Source organism: Emydura macquarii, unplaced genomic scaffold (assembly GCF_026122565.2).
Source record: "Emydura macquarii macquarii isolate MOO-44397 ecotype Brisbane River unplaced genomic scaffold, CSIRO-AGI_Emac_v2 contig_1597, whole genome shotgun sequence".
In the NCBI taxonomy this organism is placed as follows: Eukaryota; Metazoa; Chordata; order Testudines; family Chelidae; genus Emydura; species Emydura macquarii.
The window spans coordinates 1856198-1879547 of NW_027131734.1; the positions used below are offsets into that span (position 1 = coordinate 1856198).

At 38.6% G+C, this 23350-nt stretch overlaps 1 protein-coding gene across 1 annotated transcript in view; it reads left to right on the forward strand.

The window, feature by feature from the left end:
• ADSS2 (adenylosuccinate synthase 2) overlaps nt 1-23350 on the forward strand; it is a 55952-nt gene that overhangs the window by 8545 nt on the left and 24057 nt on the right. The window contains 4 exon segments of the mRNA XM_067555249.1: nt 14141-14243; nt 15037-15105; nt 15973-16023; nt 19162-19228. Coding sequence (XP_067411350.1) covers nt 14141-14243; nt 15037-15105; nt 15973-16023; nt 19162-19228 — 290 coding nt within the window.

Genomic DNA, 23350 nt, shown 5'->3' on the forward strand with positions numbered 1-23350 from the left:
TCTGAGTGGGAAGCTCTCGGTACCACCAACATGGATATCAGTACCTCACTCGTGGAGAGTGTTGAAGACTGGGGCCTCGATGCTATCTTCACCATGGAAGGTGTCTGTGACTGTGATGTTGACATAGAAGGGCACTGACAGAAGAGGAGGATCCCCGTATGGAGGTGTTCTCTGCACCTGGGTCCAAAGCTTGTCTTAATGTTTGCTCCATCATTAAGAGCCTATACTTTATTTGACTGTCCTTATAGGATCTTCCCTTTAAAAGAAGTAAAGATCTTGTACTTGCTGGAAATAGGAGAGTCTACCAAACAACATATGCTTGGGAATGCCTGTCACAGACAGCTTCCTGATAGGAGGAACCTTTTTTAAAATCTCAGGGAGCCTGGCATCCCAGACAGAGGAAAAATTTTGTTTCGACCCCTCATAAGGGAAAAATTCCAAAAACAACTATTCCAACAACTATGATGTACTAAACCTACCACTAATAAAGAATTAATTACTAACATAAAGAGCAAACAGGCACACACACGACTCCATCTCTAGCCAAAGGGGGCTGAGAAGGAACTGAAGGCATTTCACCCAGGCAGCCTTCTATTACCTTGGTAGAGGGCACAAGGAAATATAGGGTGCATGTCGAGGACATATGGGTACTGCTACCAAAAGTTTCTGATCAGAGTTGTAGGGTGCATGCACACCTGAAGTAGAGAACCCACAGGGACACTATTCAAAAGAGAAGCTAAAATTATGAACTTAAAGAATCTATGAATAAGTCTATAAGCAAAAGAATATTTTGTTTTTTCGGGAGCCTTCCTGCAACACAAGGCTTTAAGCTTCACACATTTACTCTGTTCATGAAAGGCTCAAACAGTGCAAAAAGCAAAGAGAATACACTGTAGGGAAAAAACCATTTCCCTGCCAATGAAGGATAAGTTGACCTACGTGTCTTTTTCATCTCAGACTTTTATGCTGTGGTGGATGGTACACTGGAGATCAAGTCATTGTTTGTTTGCTTTATCCTATGACTAATGGTTGAGCCACCCAGAATAGAGAAAATTTTTAGGACAAATAAGGCGGCAACGTTTCTGCATTCCAAAGCAGTTATGCTGACACTGATAGAAGACATCAGACTTCATAGTAGACACTCTAATCTTCTCTTCCCTTAACTAGGAATAAATCTTTCCCTACCTTAATGACTGGCTCCTCAAAGATCAGCCTCATTGGGAAGTATGGTTGGCAGTTCAAACAATAAATAAATCTCAAGAAATTGATTTTGACTTTACATTGTGAAATACTCCTTATAGGAGCATTTTTTATTTCAATAGTGGGCAGAGCTTATCTCTCTCCTGACAGTCCTTGCTGTACAGAATCTTATCCAAAGAATGCAGCTCAGCCCTCAAGTTCCAGCAGGGATATGTCTGCAAATTCTGGGATGCATGGTAGCTTGCATTTCTGTTATTACAAAATGCCACGTTGCATCTTCAATGTCTCCAGGGATGGCTCAGGACATTTTATGTTCCCAGCAAACACAGTTTGAACAAACAGGTATCTATACTCAGCTGGGTCCTTCAGTCACTCGCCTTATGGAAGAATCCTTCCATAGGAGGTTTGTGCAGGAGTTCCATTCAGTCAGAATCCCCCTACAGTCATGTTAACATTGGACACTCCTGTCTTGGGATGGGGAGCACACTTGGGTCCTCATGTAGTCCAAGGCAAATGGTCACAACAGGAATAGCTTCTTATCTCCCAAATATATGAAACACCATTGCAGACAACCTCAATAGACTTTTCTCCCTAAATTATGAATGGGAATTGAACTCTCAAGTCCTCTACAAAATATCAATGGCTTAAGGACTTCGAGAGGTTGACCTTTTCGCCACGGTAGCCAGCACAAAGTGCACGAAACACTTTTTCCAGAGGAGACTCAATCTACAAACTCTAGGAGATGCTTTTCTCGTTAAGCAGACAAAAAGTCTGTTTTTATGCCCATCCTCGAACTTCATTGTTTTTAAAAGTTCATCAAAATGAAGCAAGACCAAGCCTGACTTGGACAAGTTGGGTTTCCTTACTTCCAAAATCACCTCTTGGCCGCCATGGCGGCTCCTGATCAATCCTCAGTTGCTGTCTCAGGATCCAGGTTAGATACTTCGCCCGAATCTGAACGTTTTGCAACTATAAGCATGGTTCCTTAATCGTTCTCAGGACTTGAGGCGGCCTTTTTTTATCAGGAGTACAAAATGTTCTTTTAAATAGTAGAAAGGACTCTATAAGACACATTTACTTACCTTCAGAAATGGAAAAGATATCATCTCTGGTGTAATCAGCGCCATCTTTCACCTCTCCAGTTGTCTCTTTCCACAATCTTGGATTAACATTGAAATTGAAAGGTCATGCTGTTCTGAGTTCCATCAAGGTTCATTTAGTAGCAATAACAGCTTTCCATGTGCCAGTAGAAGACTTCTTTAATATGTGCTTTTCCAACCATACTGAGGTTCCTGAAAGGCCTTATGAATCTTTTTCAGGAGCCCCTATGCCGCTTTGGGATCTCAGCCTTGTTCTTAATTGGCTCATGAAACAACCCTTTGAGCTATATGCTGACTGCTACATTTGTCTATGAAGGTGGCTTTTTGATGGCCATCACTTCTGCTCGAAGGGTTGTGGAGATGAGGGCAGACCCTCCATTTACTGTATACTCCAAGGAGAAGGTATCATGATCCCATCCAAAATTTTTACAAAAGGTTTCTTCTGAGTTTCACATAAACCAGTTTTCTTTTCTAAGCTGTATCTGTCTTCACAGGAATCTGCCTTCTATGCGCTAGATGTTAAGAGGGCAGTAGCCTTTTTCTTGGACAGAACTAGCCATTCAGAAAGACCACTGGACTCTTTGTTTCTATAGCAGATAGGTCTAGGGGAGTCTTTATCTCCACTTAGAGATTTCTAAATGGATCTCTGGGTGCATTATTGCCTGTTACAGTTTCACTGAGGTTTCACCTTCCCCATGAGTCACTACGCATATTCTGCTAGATCACAGTCTATTTCTGTAGCCCTACTCAGGGACATTCCAGTTGCTGAAATCTGCCAGGCTGCAAGACGGTCCTCTGTGCATATGTTTTCCACCCATTTAGGCTTTGGTTCATGCTGTAAGATCAGATGCTGTGGTAAGCAATGCAGTTTGTACTGTGATACTCCCACCTCCTTAAGGGGTTACTTCTAGGGAATTACCTGAAGTGGAGCACCCAAAGGGATGCTGCTTGAAGAAGGAGAGGTTACAATGCTCCACTCTCCTACCTCCTCCCCATTGCTTCTGATTTTCCTCTGTGGGACTTCTTAGTAGAGAGAGAACCAAGGATGGTTTGCCAGCACAGCCCAATATAGTTTCAGTATAGGGCATGAGGATATGTAGAGCGCGTGCACAGGTCGAACAGACACTGCTACAAAAATCTCCAATCAAAGGTGCAGGATGTGTGTGCCCCTGTAGTGGAGTGCCCACAGGAACACACATCTCAAAGAATTCCACTTACTGCACAAGATGAGTAACCTCTCCTGGTATCATTCTATACTGCTGTAAGAGAAGTACTTTTTGCCTTAATATTTTTGTAGCACTAACAAATGCATTCAGAATTCCAGAAAAAAATTAGCTAAAGCTGCAGTTACATTCTCAATTTGTTTGTTTGAAGTAATGATTCTAGAATTGTTGATTAAAAATTTACACTTCAGGCAACAAAGTCAGTGGCTCTCAAATCAGTGACTAATGAGGATAAAGGCTATATGGCACAGTTTGATTAAACGTTGAAATCATTTGTGTTGAAAATAATTTACCATTCAAGCCATATTAGAAACAATTTCCACTCAACATGAATAAACTGAAAAATTAGACCTCTCTTTCAGACTTTGGCCGGTCTTTCGTAAGTAACGCTCTCCAAAGCTGCTATCTTAACCATTTAATTGTAGTGTTCTTGTATTTGTGAAAAATATCCCCTTCCAATAGTGAGGAACCAGATCTTAGCCAATAGGAGCAGTTAGTCTAAATAGTTGAACCTTAGGATTTGCTTCCAATAAAAATCAGTTAGCTAGTAGCAGAATGGTCATGTTGCAAATTTTAATTCTGGTGGGTGTGAACCTTTCAAAGCTTTCTGCCCAAAGGGTGTTCCTGTAACATGTTTTATCAAATAGCCCCAGATGTTCAACAGCTCCAGTCCGCACTGCTATCTTTTATATCCCCTCTATGCATTCTGTAAATAATGATGTACACATTGTAGTATATATTTTAGAAGAGGTTCTGGGACTGTTTATAGTAGATAAAGTCCAATATATTGAAGTTATAGAGATCTTATGAATTCTCATGGTATGTCCCCAGCATGTGGATCTAGTCTAAAATCCTTATCACTATAATCTTATCTTTTCAGCAAGAAACCACAAAGTAGGGAAAAGACTAGTTCTTGGAAGAACTAACATCTGCTTTTGAGGAATTTTCTGTTGGACAAGGAAGATTCTAGTACCGATGTTTCATAGGGAGCCACTTTAAAGGGGGAAGTTACTAGTGTAAAGCACGAAGGATTCTTTCTCCAAGTATCAGGCAGCACAGACAATACTGAAGAGGTTTATTCATGATACCGGGAAGTCTGATAAATCAGCTTCAACTTCATGGTGTTACAGTGGTCAATTATATACTCTTTCTTATCAATTACATAGATACAGAATTTACAATGTACTATTCACTTACAAATACAGACATTGTCATATCCGGAGAGAACAACAGTGATAATGGTCGTTACATACATGGAGAGACACTTTTAATCACTTTACTTACATCAAGAATGCTAGTTTACAATCGGTGGGGGGTAGGGTGGAGAAGAAGGGTGCGGGGGATCCTTACAGATAGGTGGCAAACAGACAGAAATTCTAAAAGCAAATGTGCTGTTCTCATTAGAATTAGAATCAGTAAGAGGACATCTGGCTTTCTGAGCCATCAGATGTTTAAACTAGCCATTGTCCTTGAGGATCAGGTATGCTCGTTAGCCATTTACATGAGATTCGATTTACAACTTGTTAGCTGAAAACAATCTCAAGCCTTACACTAGAAACTGAATAGCACTAACTAAACTGATATTATACCGTACTATGAATACTCTGGTCTCTTTCTGGCAATTCTTGTGTTATAAAAATGAGGCAAACTAATATTTATGCTAATTATCAGCTGATCATGTACTTCTTTGCTTGTTGAATAACTTGGATATTTCAGGATTATCAACTCATGATCTGGGGCCATACTATGTTTCATATAGTGATCTAAGCACACTGTTGAGTAGAGTTGAAATAACATTCTTTATCTTCAGTATTGACCATCCTGAAACTTCAATCTGATTAAATAACTGTAGAGGAGAGTAACTAATTTAAGGCCTATAGACTAGTGATTACTTGTGCCTATACTTTGTGTAAAATGGAATTGTCAACATTTTAATGACTTAAGAATGTTCTAAAAGAGTACTACGATTTGATAGCTTCAGATATTGTTTAGGGTTAAACAAATCGCAGCAGTGTCTTAATAGTCATTTAAATATTGTTTGTCCATTAAATTCTTCAGCGCATGTCATAAAATTAAATCCATGTATCAAATTATATTGCCAACTGCCATAAATGACATCCATTAATCCAGCAGTGGACCCTAATATGAAAAAAATAACTCCCCCACTATACCCATTGAGTTAACTGTCTGTTTGAGCTGTGTGTGTGTTTAGAGTTTGTGTAGCCAGGGCTTGAAAAATCCATTTACCACGATGATTAGAAAAATTTCATGGATGACTGTCGTCTTTTGCAGCATGTAAACTTTTAATAACAGTTCTAGTCCTTATGGTTGCAAAGGTTAACTTACCAACCGAGGTTAAGGTGGTAAGTGCTCTTCCAAACTTGACAGAGGGCTCCACTGCTTGAATTGCTGCAGGCAGTTTCCACAAGCTGCAGCACAGTGAGAATCACCAGGATTCTTGTCAGTTTCCACTGCCATGTTTCATGCCCCTTTTTCCAGTGGTGAAACTGACAAGGATCCTAGTCAGTTTTATTCTGGTCTCACTCTTGAAAGCTATGAGTAACAGCAGAGGCAGGCATTGCTCCTATTTTCTCAGAAGAGGGGATTGAGGCTGGGAGGAAGAATTCAATCAGAAAAATACAAATGATAATTAGGAATTGTTTAAGAACACTTTACTAGATGCCCCAAAAGCCACAATTGAAGAAGAAGGCTGTATTGGTTAAAAAAAACTGACTTGTTTAGAGGGGAAGTGGAGACAGTTACTTTAAAAAAAAAAAAAAAAAAGAAGAAGAAGAAAGGGGAAATTGATAGCTCCCGATTAATATTCATTACTAGGAATTGTCAAAAATCGATAAGGAACGCAAAGGGACACAAGAAGAAATGAATGGCCAAATGAATTAAGGACAATGAGTTTTTAATATATTGTTTCATTACTAAATGGAAATGGTAGAATTAATAATAAGCCAGAAGCATTCAATAAATTACTTTTCTGTATTTGGGGAAATATATGATGTAACCATATCATATGATGATACTCTTTCAATTCCACTAGTATGTCAGGAGGGATGTTATACAGCAGCTACTTTAGTTTGGCATTTTCTAATAAGCTGGTCCAGATAACTTGCATCCAAGAGTTTTAAAACAGATGTCTGAGAAGCTCACTGGACTTCCAATAAGTGTTGGAACACCGGGGAGGTTCCAGAAAATTGGAAGAAAGCTAATGTGCCAATATTTGAAAAGGGTGAGTAGGATGACCTGGGTAATTATAGGCCTGTCAACCTGATCTGTATCTCGGGTAAGATAAAGGAGTAGTTGATATGAGACTCTATTAATAAAGAATTAATTAATTATATTACTGTCCTTTAATATCAATCAGCACAGGTTTATGGGAAATAGATCCTGTCAAACTAATTTAATCTCTCTTTTTTTTTTTTTAATGAGTTTACAAGTTTGGTTGATAAATGTAATATTGTTGATGCAATACACTAAGATTTCTGTAAGGCATTTGAGTTATGTGATACCAGCATGTTGATTTTGAAAAACTAGAAAGATGCAGAATTAACGTGGCACATATTAAATGAATCAAGCTGGCTTTTGTGTCTCAAAATATAACTATAAATGGGGAAATAATTGTCAAATGGATGTGTTCTGGTGGGGTCCTACAGGATTCAATTCTTGGTCCTACACTATTTAACATTTTTGTCAATGACCTGGAAGAAAACATAAAATCACTGATAAAGTTTGCAGATGACACGCAAATTGGGGGAGTGCTAAATAATGAAGAGGACAGGCCACTGATGTAGAGCGATTTGGATCATTTGGTAAGCTGAGAGCAAGCAAATAATATTTGTTTTAATATGGCTAAATGTATATTTCTGGAAACAAAGAATGTAGGCCATACTTACAGGATGGGGGATTCTCTCCTGGGAAGCCGTGACTCTGAAAAGGATTTGAGGGTGTTGAATAATCAGCATCACTCTAGGAGCTCATGTTTGGTCTTTTTGGCCACAGCTGAGGTTGATCCTTGGATGCTAGGAGTAGAGAGGCTGTTTTACTTCTGTATTTGGCATTGGTGTGACTATTATTGGAATATGGTGTCCAGTTCTGGTGTCCACAATTCAAGAAGGAGAGGGTTCAGAGAAGAGCCACAAGAATGATTTAAAGGATTAGAAATATGCCTGTATATAGTGACAGACTCAAGGAGCTCAGTTTTTTAGCTTAACAAAGAGAAGGTTAAGAAGTGACTTAATTACAGTCTACAAGTACCTGCATGGAGAACAGATCTTTAATGTGCTCTTCAATCTAGCAGAGAAAGATGCAACATGATCCAGTGGCTGGAAGTTGAAGCTAGACATTCAGAATGGAAATAAGGCATACATTTTTAACAGTGAGAGAAATTAACTATTGGAACAGTTTACCAAGAGTTGTGATGGAAATGTTGACTGGATGTTTTCTAAAAGATATGCTCTAGGAATTATTTTGGGGGAAGTTCTATGACCTGTGTTACAGAAGAGGTCAGACTAGGTGATCACAATGGTTACTTCTGTCCTGGGAATCTAAGGGGATGGGGAGGGAGAATGCAATGGGACAGAATATTAAAAATGCCCCTGCTTGTAATAGCCAGAAAACAGAGGGAGAGGTATGTTACAGGGGTGCAATCCGATCCCAGTTTTAGGATTAAAAGCATTCTGCTGATGTCAGAGGGATGCTACTTTTCTTTTTACAACAGGAAAAGAGGCAAACTTTATTTTACTTTTTCCCCTGTCCAAGTCCTCTTCTGCAAATGATTACAGCCTCAGTAATAGAAAATAAATAAAATTAAAAATGTTGCTTACTAAGGGACTTTAGCAGCATCCACAAATATTTTACTCAGTAATCTGAATAACTGCAAAGAAACAAAAAATCACAACTAGTACTGCATACTCTTTCAAATAAGTCAAATCTCCAGTACATTGGAATGTAGAGAACCTTTCTATTCTTTTCCGCACAAATTCCTTGGTACAGCTAAGGGGAAACCACTTGAATCTCTTCTCCTCCAACGCCCCTCTGCCCCGCACACGGCCAGTATTGCCAGTACTTGAAGCACAATATACTAAATTACGTAACAGTTTAAAATTTGTTTATAATAACATGCACTTTTTGTGGGTGCTGGTTTAACTCATTATTGCTGAGAAACAATGAGCTTTTGAAACGTTAACAGGCTCTCACTAAAGTATTATAAAAAACAGTTGGCTCATTCCAAATTGGCATAATGTTCTCAAGCAAAAAAACTCCACAGGTGTAGAAGTAGTTTTGATACTTACTGTTTTGGCTAATAGATACTAAAATTTTTGGGGCAGCGGTCCGCAACCACAAAAATAATCACAGAAATAATAGAGTTGCAAGGGACCTTGAGAAGTCATTTAATCTAAGCCCCTGTGCTGAGTCAGGACCAAGTACACCTGTACCATCCCTGATAGCTTCTTGTGTAATCTGTTCTTAAAAACATCCAGTTGCGGGTATTCCACAACCTCCCCTGAAAGCGTATTCTAGGATTTAACTATCCTTATAGCTAGAAAGTTTTTTTTCCTAATATCTAACCTAAGTCTCCCTTGCTGCAGATTAAGCCCATTACTTCTTGTTCCACCTTCAGTGAATATGGAGAACAATTGATCATCATCCTCTTTATAACAGTCTTTTTCACATTTGAAGATAGTTACCAGGTCCACCCAGCCTTGCCCAGTTGTTGTTGTTGTTGTTGTTGGTTTTTTTTTTTTTTCTCAATCCAGCTATATTTTTAAATCAGTAAAAAAGCACTTAGAGCAAGGTAAACTTAATAGAGAGTCATTAACTGAATCAGGAGAGGCTTGCACAAAAAGATAAGTAGGAAGGAATTCAAGTACATAAAAACAAAGCCACATATAAAACTGGTTTAATCAAGTCAGATATTGCAATGAGGCTTAAAAGAAAGTATGTTTATATTTAATACTCTTGGTAAAGTAAAATTTGTTGGTTTGTGCTTCTTTCCTTTTGTCATGAAGTATAAGGCAGCCTGAAAGAATTTTGCTTTTGAAGGGGTTTTGAGGTGCTCAACTCAGAAATATTACCAATATAAATTCTAAAGTCTTCCATGTTTCTGCTGAGGTCTCTTTGCCCTGGTCTACACTTACCTCACGATTTGGCAGCAGTTGATGGGAGTTATGCAAACTACGCAGAGTAGTTTGTGTAACCCATGTCGACTGCTCTTCTTCCCTTCTGCGCGCTGTCTACACTGCGCTGCACCTGTTCCCGTCCTCAGCGCTATGCTTCTTGAGGGGCTGGTTTTACTCAGTTTACTTCCTGATCAATTGAGCGTGTCTACACTGGCCACTCAGTCGATCCAGAAAGATCGATCTGGCGGCAGTCAGTATAGACATGGCCTTTGTAAAGTTCAAACAAACAAATAAACTGGGAGCTGTGGGATTGTTTTTAAAAAGGAGCAGCAGTGTTGTTAATTCTTCTCTATACATGAGAAGCGCTATAAAATGCTTCCAAGTCACTTCATAAAAAAGGGTAAGTGTTAAAATTGATTTTTTTTTTTTTTTTTTTTAACTACAGAAAGCTGGAAATGTGAGATATTCTGGGTCTCAACTATTACATTTTTAAATTGCTTTACAAAACTGCAATATATCTAGAATACAATAGATTTCTGTTAGGTTAGAACAATTTGAAGAAGTGTTTCTATTCTACAGAATTACTTTGGAAAAAATGCCATCGTAGTGTTCAAAGTTCTGTCTCAAAGATTTCCATGTAAAATGTGCTCCGTTTTTGAAAGATTGAAAAGATGGTAGTTAAAACTTCGAAGGTAGTAAAAACCTTTTCTTCCTGTTGCGTGCAGGGCTTTTAAGTGGATTTGTCTAGTTTACACTTAATAGAGAATACAATATAAACAAAAGTAATTTATTTGAGTTTGTCAGGTTTCAACTGCATTGTAGTCGTAATACAATATAATCTGACTAGTTCCTCAATGTGCCAAAGAGTGTTCCCAGAAAAACAGTAGCAAGACCTAAATTTTAATGCAAAAAGCAAAAGAGGGGATGGGGGAAGCTTTTCAAAACAAAAAAACTGATGCAGTATTTATATATCTTTAAAAATGCCTTTTTTCCCCCCCTGGTTTATGAGTTATTTGATAGGCAGTGTATTGTGTCTACCAAAATAGTGGAGAAAGAAGTAAATGTCAACTTAGGAAGACAACAGGTCTAACATCTTATTCTATCATAAATATATTTTTACAAAAATTAATTCCTGATTCAGTTAAAACAATTGTTCAGATATTCTATCAAGCCGGGCCTTAAAAACCAAAAAGGATGGAGATTCCACCACCTCTCTAGGTAATCCATTCCAGTGCTTCACCACCCTCCTAGTAAAAAACTACTTAATAGATACGGTCTTACTAGGGATGTAAATATCAGTTACAAATGTTAATAATTTAAACTATTAAAATTATATTGGTTAAACGGTTAACCAATATAATTTTGTGTCCCACCCATACCCCGCCCCCTCCCCTCAGCCCCTGGGTAGCATCCCCAGCCCAGCTCCATGTGGGGCCACCTGTCTTGGACCCGTGGTCCCCAGTGTTCTGCAGCAGGGCCCTGGCCTCCCTGGGCAGCAGCATAGCTGCCCCTGCCATGGCTCGACACTGTCACCATGGAGATGGAGAGCCCGTGCCGCCAGTTAATCCTCCGCCGCTGGTTAACACATAAGTATTAGTCTTAATGGTAATACTAATACAAATCAACTAACCATCTAACCCTTTAGTATTTTACATCCCTAACTCTTACTAGAATGTTTTGATTCTTAAATGTGTTTTGCCCATTAATAGCCAGTTAAGCTATTCCAACATATTTAGGGCCAAGTGGAGATGCAAACTAAATAAAAAATTGCTGTAGATTTTGGCCAAAACCTTGCTGATTAAAGGTAAATCTGCATTGACTCTTTATTCCCCATACCTGGCACAAAATATAAGCACATATTCAATCTAGAAAATTTGGCTGGTCAGGATTTGTCCTAGAGCCATGTTATCAAGGATTTCTAATTAATAGTTTCTAAGCAAATTCTTTGGAATTTGTTGCATCACACATTAAGGTGGATAAACTTGCAGTATTAATCAGAAATACAAAGATTTATTTGTTTGGGGTTTTTAAAGCTTTAAATGACTTAATTTTGTGTCCTGAATACTATTGGAGATGGCTACTTCCTAATGTAGTTACCTAATTTCAGTTTTTTTGAATGAATGAAAGAAATAAGATGACACAAATTGGTGTTGAGGATTAGAGGATAAAATGCTGCCAAGCAAAATGTAGCCATTCAGCATAATTTGTGATGCTGAATGTGCCCAAAACAGTTTGCAGTACAGCACACTTTTATCCATACTGCCATCATTGAATGGGGCCAGGGAAATCTTAACACAAACAAAAAATGACAAATATTTTCACATGAATGAATCAGTCTAGGCTTGTATGTTTTACACACTGCTGAAGAAGACATGGCCACTGAACATTATGCTGGGTGTTTGTATGGCACCAGTAGCTTGGCTAACTTTAAAAAACTAAGAATTTATGGTTAATCCTGACAATCTCTTCAGTGATCGATTTTCCATTCAGTTTCTTTTAATAGTCCTTTTCTAGTGTTAACTATCCATTTGAAATAACTTGAGGTAAAACATGAAATTAAATCATCCAATAAATATTCTCTAAGGTATTTCAAGTTAATATCTCATTCATGGGCATTCACTGGGTTAGACTTGTTTATTCCACTACAAAAGAGGCAGTTAAGGCCTTTTTTCTCGTCCTTCCATCCTACTGAGTTCAGACTTCCTCTACTACAATGCTGAAGCATTGCACTTTTACCCTGCATTTACATTTTTGCACTTTTACCCTACATTTACATCTTTTTCCAACATTTACCTTACCTCCATTGGAGAGAAGCTAAGTGCTATTGCTTCCTATCTGCAGAGTAAGGTGGTTGGCTATTCCAAATACAACTGCCTTTAACAGCAGAAAGAATGCAGGGCCTGTTAAAGAGGAGAACCCCATTTTGTGTCTTGAGAAGGGGGCAAGGAGAGAAAAAGTGAAGAGAAATGCACAAAGAGGGAAATTTATTACTATTTTGTGCACAAGTGCTTAACTAGCTGCTGTTCTTGAATATAGAATTAGGAACTCTCAACTTGTGGAAAAACTTATCTAGATTTAAGTGTTCATTACTACTTAGAACAAGAAGAGAAAGTTTGTGGATCTTGGTAAACATTCCCACTAGTAGACACTGAAGGTGCATACTAGTAGTGAGACAATAAAATAGTTTTAGAATATTATCAGATTACCATGGAGCCCTCCTATCACATGTGGCAACATACACCCATGAATGTAGGTCTGTATAAATTTTGGGTTCAAGAGAGCTATTATATACGAGTCTTTGTATTTTATAAACAAATTGAGAATAATCTGGGAAGATGGAAACTCATTCTGAGACACATAATCAAGAAATGCCAAAGATATTTGGTAACTATTATGTAACAGCTATTTTTGTCCCCTTTAAGACTCAGACTTCCCTTTTTTGGTTTCTAGCCATATTACCCAATTAATAAATCCTTTAATACTGTGTTTTCTTTTAACCCTCCCTCCCTCCTGGTAGTGGAAAGAACCAAGATTACCATATACCAATTCATCTTATGTAAACAGGTCTTCTGTTTCTCAGCAAGATCATGTTTTGGCTTGTCCTAGATCTCCACCCCTTAACAGCTCTATTCTCGTCACCTTGAAAGGCCAGATGTCCCTTCTGGCTGAGGAAATAGGCTTGGCTAATTCATGCATGCTGAACATCGGTCAGAAAAATATGCATGGAACGCTGCTCAGAATATAAATTGTGAGCATTCAGATGTTAGGCCGCTGGACAGATCCACCTTGAGGATTTTAACAAAACTTAGCGTATAACTGTTCTTATGGTGTTTTTGTAGCCTCATCTCCATTCATGTTCCAGTCTCAAAGACTTAACTAAGTGTTCATAGCAGTGTGCATATGCATTTATAGAAGAAATTTGGGATTCAACAGAGCTATGTATATATGACTTCATAGTTTCAAGGAACAGTTGTGTATTATCACTAATTCTAGAGTGTTGATGCTTCTACCATGGACATGGTGACCTACTCATTAGACTGTACCTTTATAAATGTGATCCAAAAGGCTTTTGGTTAATCTGGGGGTGGGGAGAGGGAGAGAACATAGGTTAAAAAAGTTTAATCATGTAAGTGTCAAAAGCAGGTATAGAAAAAGAACAGCAGTTGAAATTGTTAAGTTAATCAAGATGGTTCACTTGAACTCCCTTCTTATTTATAACAGACATATGGGAGTTGCAAATTTGGGAGGGAAACCAAGTTTACCCAAACTCCATTTCTCCATATTTGCTGATCTTTAGTTATAGTCATATGCATATTCAGTCATATGCATCTGACGAAGTGGGTTTCTGCCCACGAAAGCTTATGCCGAAATAAATTTGTTAGTCTTTAAGGTGCCACAGAACTCTTGTTTTTCTGAAAACAGAGTAGCACGGCTAACCCTCTGGAATTCAGTCATATTGAAGGCAAAACATTGTCTGATTTTGCAGGGCGGCAACAATGCTGGGCATACTGTTGTTGTAGATTCTGTGGAATATGATTTTCATCTCTTACCCAGTGGGATCATCAATCCAAAAGTCACTGCATTCATTGGTAAGTATGGCATTATCCAAAACTGCAATTTTAACACCAATACAAGACCAGACTCTTGAAATTCTATTCTTGAAGCAGTCAACACCCACTACAGCTCAGGACATAGGAAGTCAGGAACTTCTTGCTCCTCTTTACACCTTTTTTCCTCCTGCTCAGAAGGACTTGGGTACTGGACCCAAAGAATCTTTGCAGCCTCATTACATTGTCCTCACTCAGTTCTGAAATTTTGGTCCCTAGTCACTTCTTCTCATTTGCTTTATTGCTCTTGTTTTATTCTCATCTTTCCTAGCACTATAACTCCTCTTTCCCTTTCTTTCTCTCCTTTTCTCTCTTCTCTTCCCTCATTTCTTCCCATTTTCTCTATCTCTTTACCTACTTCCAGAATCCCTTACTGCCATTTCTCTTTCTCACTTCAAACTCAGTGAGTGTCCACCAAATACCTCTCTCAGTGGTTATAAATAATACTTTTTTCCTCTCCACTGGATCGAGGGACAGTGAGCCCAGGGCCAGCAGGTCCCAAAAAAGGCTCCTGCCACTATATGACCACCATATGACCTGCTTCAGATGTAAAATTTCCGATTTAGAGGAGTTCAGTGCGTGCAGCTAGGGATTAGCTGTAGATCAGGGAATCTCTTATACCTTAAATTCCTAGGTATGAAAGTAGTATAATGGAACAGTTTTAAATATATATCTTAAAGTATTCTTTTTGTAGAGAAGTGAACCATGAGTTTGTAAGATACTAATTTTTCATGTCTGGCATCATACATTAAACTCTGTTGCTGATTTCCTTCAGGAAATGGTGTGGTGATTCACTTGCCTGGATTGTTTGAAGAAGCAGAAAAAAACGTAAAAAAAGGAAAAGGTGAGAGCAGCTTTTTAAGGTATTACTTTAAAAGGGGTGGTGGTGCTTTCTCACAGGGATCTAGCTAGCAGGGCTGCCTATAGAGGCCATGAGAAACAAGATGGCTGTGTCCTGTTAGAGCTCCCCTCTCTGCTTGCTTCTGGCAGAAATTGCAAGGACTCCCAGAGCTCTGTTAGTCCCTTCAGCTCCTATCAGGAGTCTCCTTAGAGCCTCCTTGAAGGATGCATTCTAAAATGTGAATTACCCATAGGCATTTTTGTCCGTTTTAAACCATAGACTTAATATATGAAAATAAGATGCTGTTCGTGTGCAGTCACAATAATCAGCACACATTTGCTACAGTTTGAAAAGTATACTAGGATGAAAACAGATGCCATGCAATCATTTATCATTTATTGGCTCAAAAACCCACTTTTTAAACTAAGTGCCAAATAATGGACTTACAGCCAATGATAGGAATGCAAGATAATAATCTGATGGAAAATGTATTTATCCAACTCCTGTAGCTGTTTTTAAAGGAAATGGTGTAGAAAGAAACCGAAAAGGAAAAAGATTCTAACATTGCCAACAGGACCACAGAGCTTGTTTTAGCAAGTGAGAAACTCGAAAAATTTCCGTAGTGTGTTAAACACCTATAAGTCTCAACTTGGGATGAGCAGTCTGCATTTCCTGGTTTTATAGGTTGAAGTCAGACCTTAACAATTGTGCATGCTTTTTCTGAAATAAGATGGCGACTCAGTTTGGTGCTTCTTTAAATGGCTTCCATTTTTAAATCTATAATTAGTCATCAGAAGTGTTGTTTATTCTATCATGAAAAGAAAAATGATATGCAAAACATAATTCAAACTTTTTCCACTTGTTTTTAAGGACTAGAAGGCTGGGAAAAAAGGCTAATAATTTCCGACAGAGCTCATATTGGTAAGATGGCATACTGTATCTTTTTATTTATTTCCATAAGAATTTCCTCAGACCTTTCAAAGGCATGAATAGTTGACAATTTTATTTTATCTATATTTTATCATTATTATTGTAGTGGCTAAAGGTTCTAGTCAGGAATCATGGCTCCATTGTTAGGCACTATAGCTTCCTTAATATTTGCCTTTTTTCATTTGAAAAAATGTGTAGCCACTCTAGACTCGACAGTTTCAGTTGTATTACTCATTAAGCTAATTCCAAGTGCATGTTGTGTTTTCTCAGAAAGCAGTTCAAAAGTTACTTGAATGTTTGAAGGCTTCATTTACAATTTCAATATAGAATTTGTGCTTCTTTTTTTCTCTCTTGATCAGTAATCTTTCTGGCTTTGTGCTTCGTAGTCTGATTTTTCAAACTGAAGAGTCACTTCCAAACAAAATTGCCATCACCTTCATCAGAGAGACACTACAGAGCCTCCAAGAACCCAGAGGCCAAAAGAATGACTCTGTTCTTCATAGGAAGCCTTGCATCATATTTCTTTTCTCTCAGGGATTACATGGGCTTTTGTAGAATACCAATTTAACAGTGACTTCAGTATATGTTCCAGTGACCCTTTGGACACAGACCCTGTAGTGAAATCAGATTTAGAGTGGCCTTGTAATAAAATCAGATTTAAAATGAGTGGCCGTCCAAACCATCCAAAAACGCTTTTATGCTGGAGGCCTTTTATTACTGACTTCTGTGACCACTTGCTCCTTTTACCGCATATGGATAACCTTCATCTGTATAGAGGCTAAATATATACAATAGCATTTAGTGAATGTATATAGAGAACACCATAGGTCTGCTACGCTGGGAATTTGACCCAGTGTTGATACTCAGTAAAAATGGGTCTCAGTAAAAAAATGGAGAAGAGCTGAAAAGTTTTGCTAATGTAAAAGAAGATGTGACACAGGAAACTCGACTGTCATAGCTATTGCAGAATAAGTTATCATAACAGCAACTCTTGAATAACTTCCTGTGCGGACAGTAGTCTGGATAAAAAGTGACTTTATTCCATTATAATTTCTCATCTCACAAAGCAGAGTAATTGTTCTGGAATGAATAAAGTCACTTTTATTGCAGAATAATGTCTACATGGGGGAGTTATTCTGGAATAGTTATGCCAGTTAACTTCCCCTATGTAGACACGATCCTAGTTCAAAAGGACCAGTTGCTAACTACTATTATCAGTAATTGTTCTGCTTAGTGTGAATGTCTTGAACTCTTCTGTATGGAAACAGCTTAGAAGTTTGCTTCCATAATAAGCTTGCCTTGTATGAAATGGTCATTGATATATGGTCCCTGAGTTGTCCTGCTAGCCTGTAACTGGAGAGCAAACTAATCATATTCCATGGCTGTCCTGGAGACATAAGTCCGTGTTGAGTTAGGGCTAGAGAAGGGTCTTGCACAGTGTGGACATTTTAAATGTTGACAGGAGGTGTTAGATGATTGCCCTTTAATGGGTACCTTTTCACCCCTTGGCTAGCCTTCCAGCTCTTGTTTCCCTCTTGTTCTGTGTATTGTAATTTTAAATGTTATAAGGCCTTAATGTGGTATAAGCTGTTTAACCGTCTAAATAATTTTATTTAAAAAAAAAAAAAATGGTTCTAGCTGTTTGGGGTAATCAAAGGAGTTCAGTCATTTTAAACCACTGTATTGGGAAGAGGTAGGAATACCAAAAAGACTAGAGTACTCGTTAAAGCTGATGTGACCTGTCCATGCCTAGGGTAGCCACCTGAAAATGCCAAAGTCAGGGCAGGCTGCAAAAGGAGAGCAGATTCTCCCAACACTGGTGGGTGACACTGAAGTCAGACTTCCCAACTAGCCACAAACAATGCTTCTAATTCCCCACACTGGTTATCAAGAAGCTAAAATAAAAATATACACAGCCCCCTTTTACTGCATTTCAGTCTCTGGCTCCCAATCAGCCACTAGGTCCAGTAAAGAGATAAGTTATTTAAAACTCTATGGTCTTTACAAAAAAGGTTCTCCTGACCCCAAAGTGTCAGCCACATTACTAGATCAATATAAGTTTGGATCTTACCCAAATATCAGCCAATACTTTAGTAACTAAAACTAAAGGTTTATTATAAAAAGAATGAAACAAACCATAAGAACCATGTTAAATGATCTAAACAATCACATACATACAAATGATTGGAAAGTCCATATACATCAGTTTTCTGGTAGATTCCAATTCAATCATTATTGGACCTTTCTGAATGCATTGTTTTAAGAAAAATAAATTTACAAGTGACTTCAGTTGGCCAGTTGTCTGCTGCAGTGCTGTACCTTAATTATATTTGGCATGAGTTTCCTCCCTCTCTCCTTCTTTTTTTTTTTTTTTTTTTTTTTTTTTTTTTGTTTAACAAGATACAAAGCAAATGTGAAAAGCTTAGCATGAGCAGTGTTTTGAGTAAGCTTTCTCTTTGTTTTAGGAGTAATGTGTTGTTACCAAAATATTTGCAGTTGAGCTGTGTAAAACTCTACCTTCTTCACCTTTACTGGGATGGCTTTACTAGCCCAGAATTTCCCCTCTCCCCAATCATCTTTCTGTTGATAAATATCTTCCTGATGGCTATTTTGTGGGGTTTAAACTCTCCTCACAATGATTTATAACAAGCTTAAAATGCCCCTCTTTCTCTTTGGCCACATGGACTTGTCACTAAATCTCTTCTGCTGGGTTTGTTGAGCTGTATAATGTTTTTCCTCCTACTCTTCTGAAGTTCTATTGGGCCAGCACAAGATTGGAATGAATGCTATTTACTCTCTGAAGGTCTTTTTAAAGGATGTGCAGCTCTGTGGTATTTGGCAATTAGAAACACTAACACAATTTCAGACTTCTTTTAGAGGTTCAGAGGCTTTTTCTTTTTTATAATGGGGACAATTCAAAATAGAACATGTAACTTACAAAAAGGAAGAAGGCTCCAACCTTTACAGTGTGCCTCTAATTTGGAGTTCACTATCTTGTTATCCATGTAGAAAAAAGGGATTAAAACTCTTACAAAAATCATGTGTATATCATTAATTTCAGTTTCAAATTGATACGCATGTAGTTTTGTGGAAATTTGCACTTTAAGGGTTTTTCTTTTATTTCTTTAGTATTTGACTTTCATCAAGCTGCTGATGGCATTCAAGAACAACAAAGACAAGAGCAAGCAGGAAAGAAGTATGTAATTTTCTTTTGTGTTTTAAAATATAGGAGTATGCAGTTGAAAACAAAAGAATCTGGTATACAAAGCTTGACGAACCCTAAAGACAATAAAATAATAAGGATAAAGTAGCATGAAGTATTCCTGGGTTCATTTTTAGACATATCTTAACATAAGTGTTCCACCAATGACAAATAATAAAGTATGGGTCATGCCACATTATTTTTTGTACAGAAAGGGACAAAACAGCTGACACTTTCCAGAACTTAAACTGGCTCTTGAGAGAGAGGCACATCTTTGAGTACTGTTGTCTCTTGGTCTGAAAAATCTGAGACATTTATAAAGAATGGTAGAACTGAAATGACATTGACTAATTTTGCTTTGTTCAGAAGTGCACATCAAACATGAGCATTCATGCTGTGCATTGTATGCCACCTGCTGTCTCTGTTCTGTGAACCTTTTTGTGAATTTTAAAACTTAATCACAAGGTATTTTTGTAAGTTTCAGTAACTTGCCAGCCTTCCTGGATGGAAACAGCTGGCTGAATGAACAGCATGACATATCTGCAAACGAAAGGTGTCTGTATTTTAGCCCATTTCTGGAAGGTTGTCTGTATGGACGAATGAGTAATTAACTCTTTTCTGGTGCTGCTTCCAGTAAAAGATATTCATTACTATGACTTCATGAAGTGGACACTTGTGCTCAGGAAAATGTAATGAGACGATCTCATTACACATCAGCCACTATCGGATGGTAACAGCTTTCTGTTACTTCTACCCCTGGTTATGCTGAAACTCCATGCTTATCTCTTTGTCCAATGCTAGCTAGCTCTCATTTCCAATTCATTTAAGAATTAAAAAGTAAACTAAGAAAATAATCTTTTTTTTCATGAGCAGATGTCTGGATGCCAACTTTTAGCTAAGAACAATTTTTTATGGCCAACTTATAAATCACTGCAAGATGACATTTGTAATAGAACCATTGTCAGATCCTCAGCTAGCTGTGAGGGAACCTCTTTATAGTCAACATCAAACACTTCAATAGAACGTCTTATGTTACCTAACCAGTATATGATTATTTTTCCACATTAATCTCCTCTCAAAGAAATTGAGTAAAAACTACATGTTATCTTAATTTTTCTTTTTAATTTAAAAACAAGAAATCTTAATTATAAGATCTTTTAACTCTGTTTTGTATCACTCGGGTGATACATGTTGTGGAAATCCCACACTAGTCATGTAATGCTTCAAGCTTGTTAAAGCTGATGGTGAAACAAAACTTGTCAAATTCTCACCACTTTAGTTAAGTGACTGATAAAATACAATATATTTAGGGGTCAGATCTTCTGTGACCTGAAGCTGAAGACAATATTGTTATCCATCCCTGAGGGATCTAGTTTTGAGGCTAACAGGAAGTAACCTCTTATTTCTAGATTGCTGGTTTGAATCTAGTCTGGGTTGCTATTGACCAAAAGTATCTGATGTATAAATGGTTAGGTAGAACGGTGTGGGAATCAGAATTTCCATACCATGGAAAACTTCACATTTCTGAAAATGTCTTGTTCTAAATCAGAACAAAAAGTCATAAATGTGAAACTTTCTGCAGGATAGACGTTTTTGGAAATTTTCAGTTTTTAGAAGAACGCAAATGGGAATTTTTTCAAAAAATTCCAAGCCAGCTGTCTAGCAGCCAACCCACTGGGCAGATAGAAAGCCAAGCAAACAGGCTGATTAGCTAGCCTACCTGATTTCCATCAAAAGCATTGATGGAATCAGCTGCGTTCTGTGGAGTACTTTGATTGCATCAAATGAACACTTTTCAAACATAAAACTGTTTTAGTTAAAAAATTATTGACCAGCTCTAAAATTGATCATGCTGGCCATTGCAAATTCAGTCTTGCTCCCCTTCTACTTACTCAAAACAGTTCTTCAAAAATCACTCTTAGCTTATTACTTTGACCATTTCATTCCTCTCATTGCATCCCTCTACTGGGCCTCACTTCATCTTATCAAACACAAACTACTTGTCTTCACTTTAAAGGCCCATGATGTCCTACTTCCACCCAACCCATTATCTCTTCTGTGCTGTCAAGGTGTTGACTTTTAGCCTGTATGCTGCCAATAATGCTAGCCTTTGTTGCCCACTTGTTAAAATTTCAAACGAGTAACTTTGCTTGTTTTCTGTTCTGCCCCTTGCAAATCAGAGGAGCTCCATGTAAGCATTTGCAAAGTCACCTAATTGTTCTCTTTCAAATCCATTTTTAAAACTCACCTCTGCAATGGTACCTACAAAAAACTTGACAATTATTTTGTAGCTGGTGAACTGAGATTCCAGCCTGTCATGTTGATCGGTATTGTCTGTTTCTTTGTGCTCTTCTTCAAGTAGAGTCCCTGTGCATGTTCCACATCAGTGTGCCTGCACCTTTCATTAGAGATTTTTGGCTAGTGCCCCATCCACATCAAGATCTCGGTCACTGGAGTGGTGTCTGGTCTGCCAGTACCACAAGGGCAAAGAAGAAAACTCAGCCTAAGACAGACTTGGTGCTCAGTTTGGGTGAAAAGAGTTATAAATGTGTCTCAGAGCAATGCTCAGTACTGATATCAAGGAAGTCTACTATACAAAGACCACTAGACCTCATACAGTACTGTGGGAATCTGAGCCAACGTGCTCCCAGGAGAAGCGCTTGGTGCCAGCTACATTGGTAGTGAAGCCACCCTCCACAGGCTCTCAGTCTTTATTACTGTCAGTACCGCAAGAGTTCAGGTACTCTAAGGATTTGAGTCTCTTATGAAGCCAGAGTTTCCCCTATTTAATGAGTGTTGAGGGTTTGTCAGTGTCAAGGCCCTCTCAGTCACTGACCCCTGTATCACACAGGGAAGCATGCTCGCCTTAGTCTACTTTGCAAGCTGAGCAGTCCCGTTCTCCCCACCCCTCCCAAGTATGTGGAAGAGGACTCTTCAGATTCTCAGTTCTCTGTTCCCTTGTCTATTCTGGAACACATCACTCTCCCTCTTACACTGATATTTTACAGAAGGATAGACCTCAAATGACACCCTTCTGGCAGGAACACAGATGGTTGCCTCCATCTATGCCTTTTGGCCCCCTTCTGTGGCCTTGCTGGGATCATAGGCATTCTGTTGTTAGCAATTCATGGTGAGCTCTTCATACCACCACAAGGAACAGAGGAGGAACCATTCTTCTCAATCTCCTTTACCACCACCCATGCCAAAGGAAGAGATTTTTGAGTGAGCAAGATGAGACAGATAAGGAGGGGACACCTCTTTTTATAACTCTTTCCTCCTCTTCACCTGATGAAGCTGTCCTGCTTCCACCACCTTCTATGGCAGATATGTAAAACAGCAAAAATACAGGATGGAGACGCTGGCAGCAATAATTCAGTCATTAGAATTAGGTTGAGAGTCATGAATCAATAAGATGCATATTTGCATGCTGCTATTCACCTAGCACATCACAGGTTTCTTTGCTTTCAAATCAACAATGGATACTACCAATACAACGTACTTCCTTTCAGACTATCTTCAGCACAAAGGGTATTCTGAATTACTGATTTTGGCAGTAGTTTCTGCATGCCTATGTCATTTGGGCATACCTAGATGATTGGCTGCTAAAGGGCAGATCCGATTGGGAGGTGTTTGAGTCAATAAAGAAGACATGTTCTCTGTTTCACAGCCTGGACCTTCAAATTAACATTGAAAAGTGTGTTTTGACATCACTACAGCCTCTAGATCAGGGTTTCTCACCCCATGGGTCGGGAGCCAAAATTGGGTCACCAGAATGTTTCAAAGGGTCACATGCCAGCTCCTGTGGCTCCTAGCCTACAGGGCTGGCTGGGCTTGCCTCCTTGCTCCAGGCCTTGTATTCTTTAGGGTCCCTGTGCCACTTAGGTTTGGCCCAGCCGTCATGATGATGGGAGTCTAGGTAGGCCAAATTTGAGTGAGCGGCATTGCAACCCCATAAGCCAGGTCACAACTCCACTCACACAAATTTGGTCCAGTCAGGAGAGTGGGACCAAACCTGAGCGATAAACCTGAGTGGGGCCAAACCTGTAGGCTGCAACGCCCAGAGTGGAGAGCCAAGCCCAGCCAGCCCCACAACACAGGAGCCGCAAGAGCTGCCCC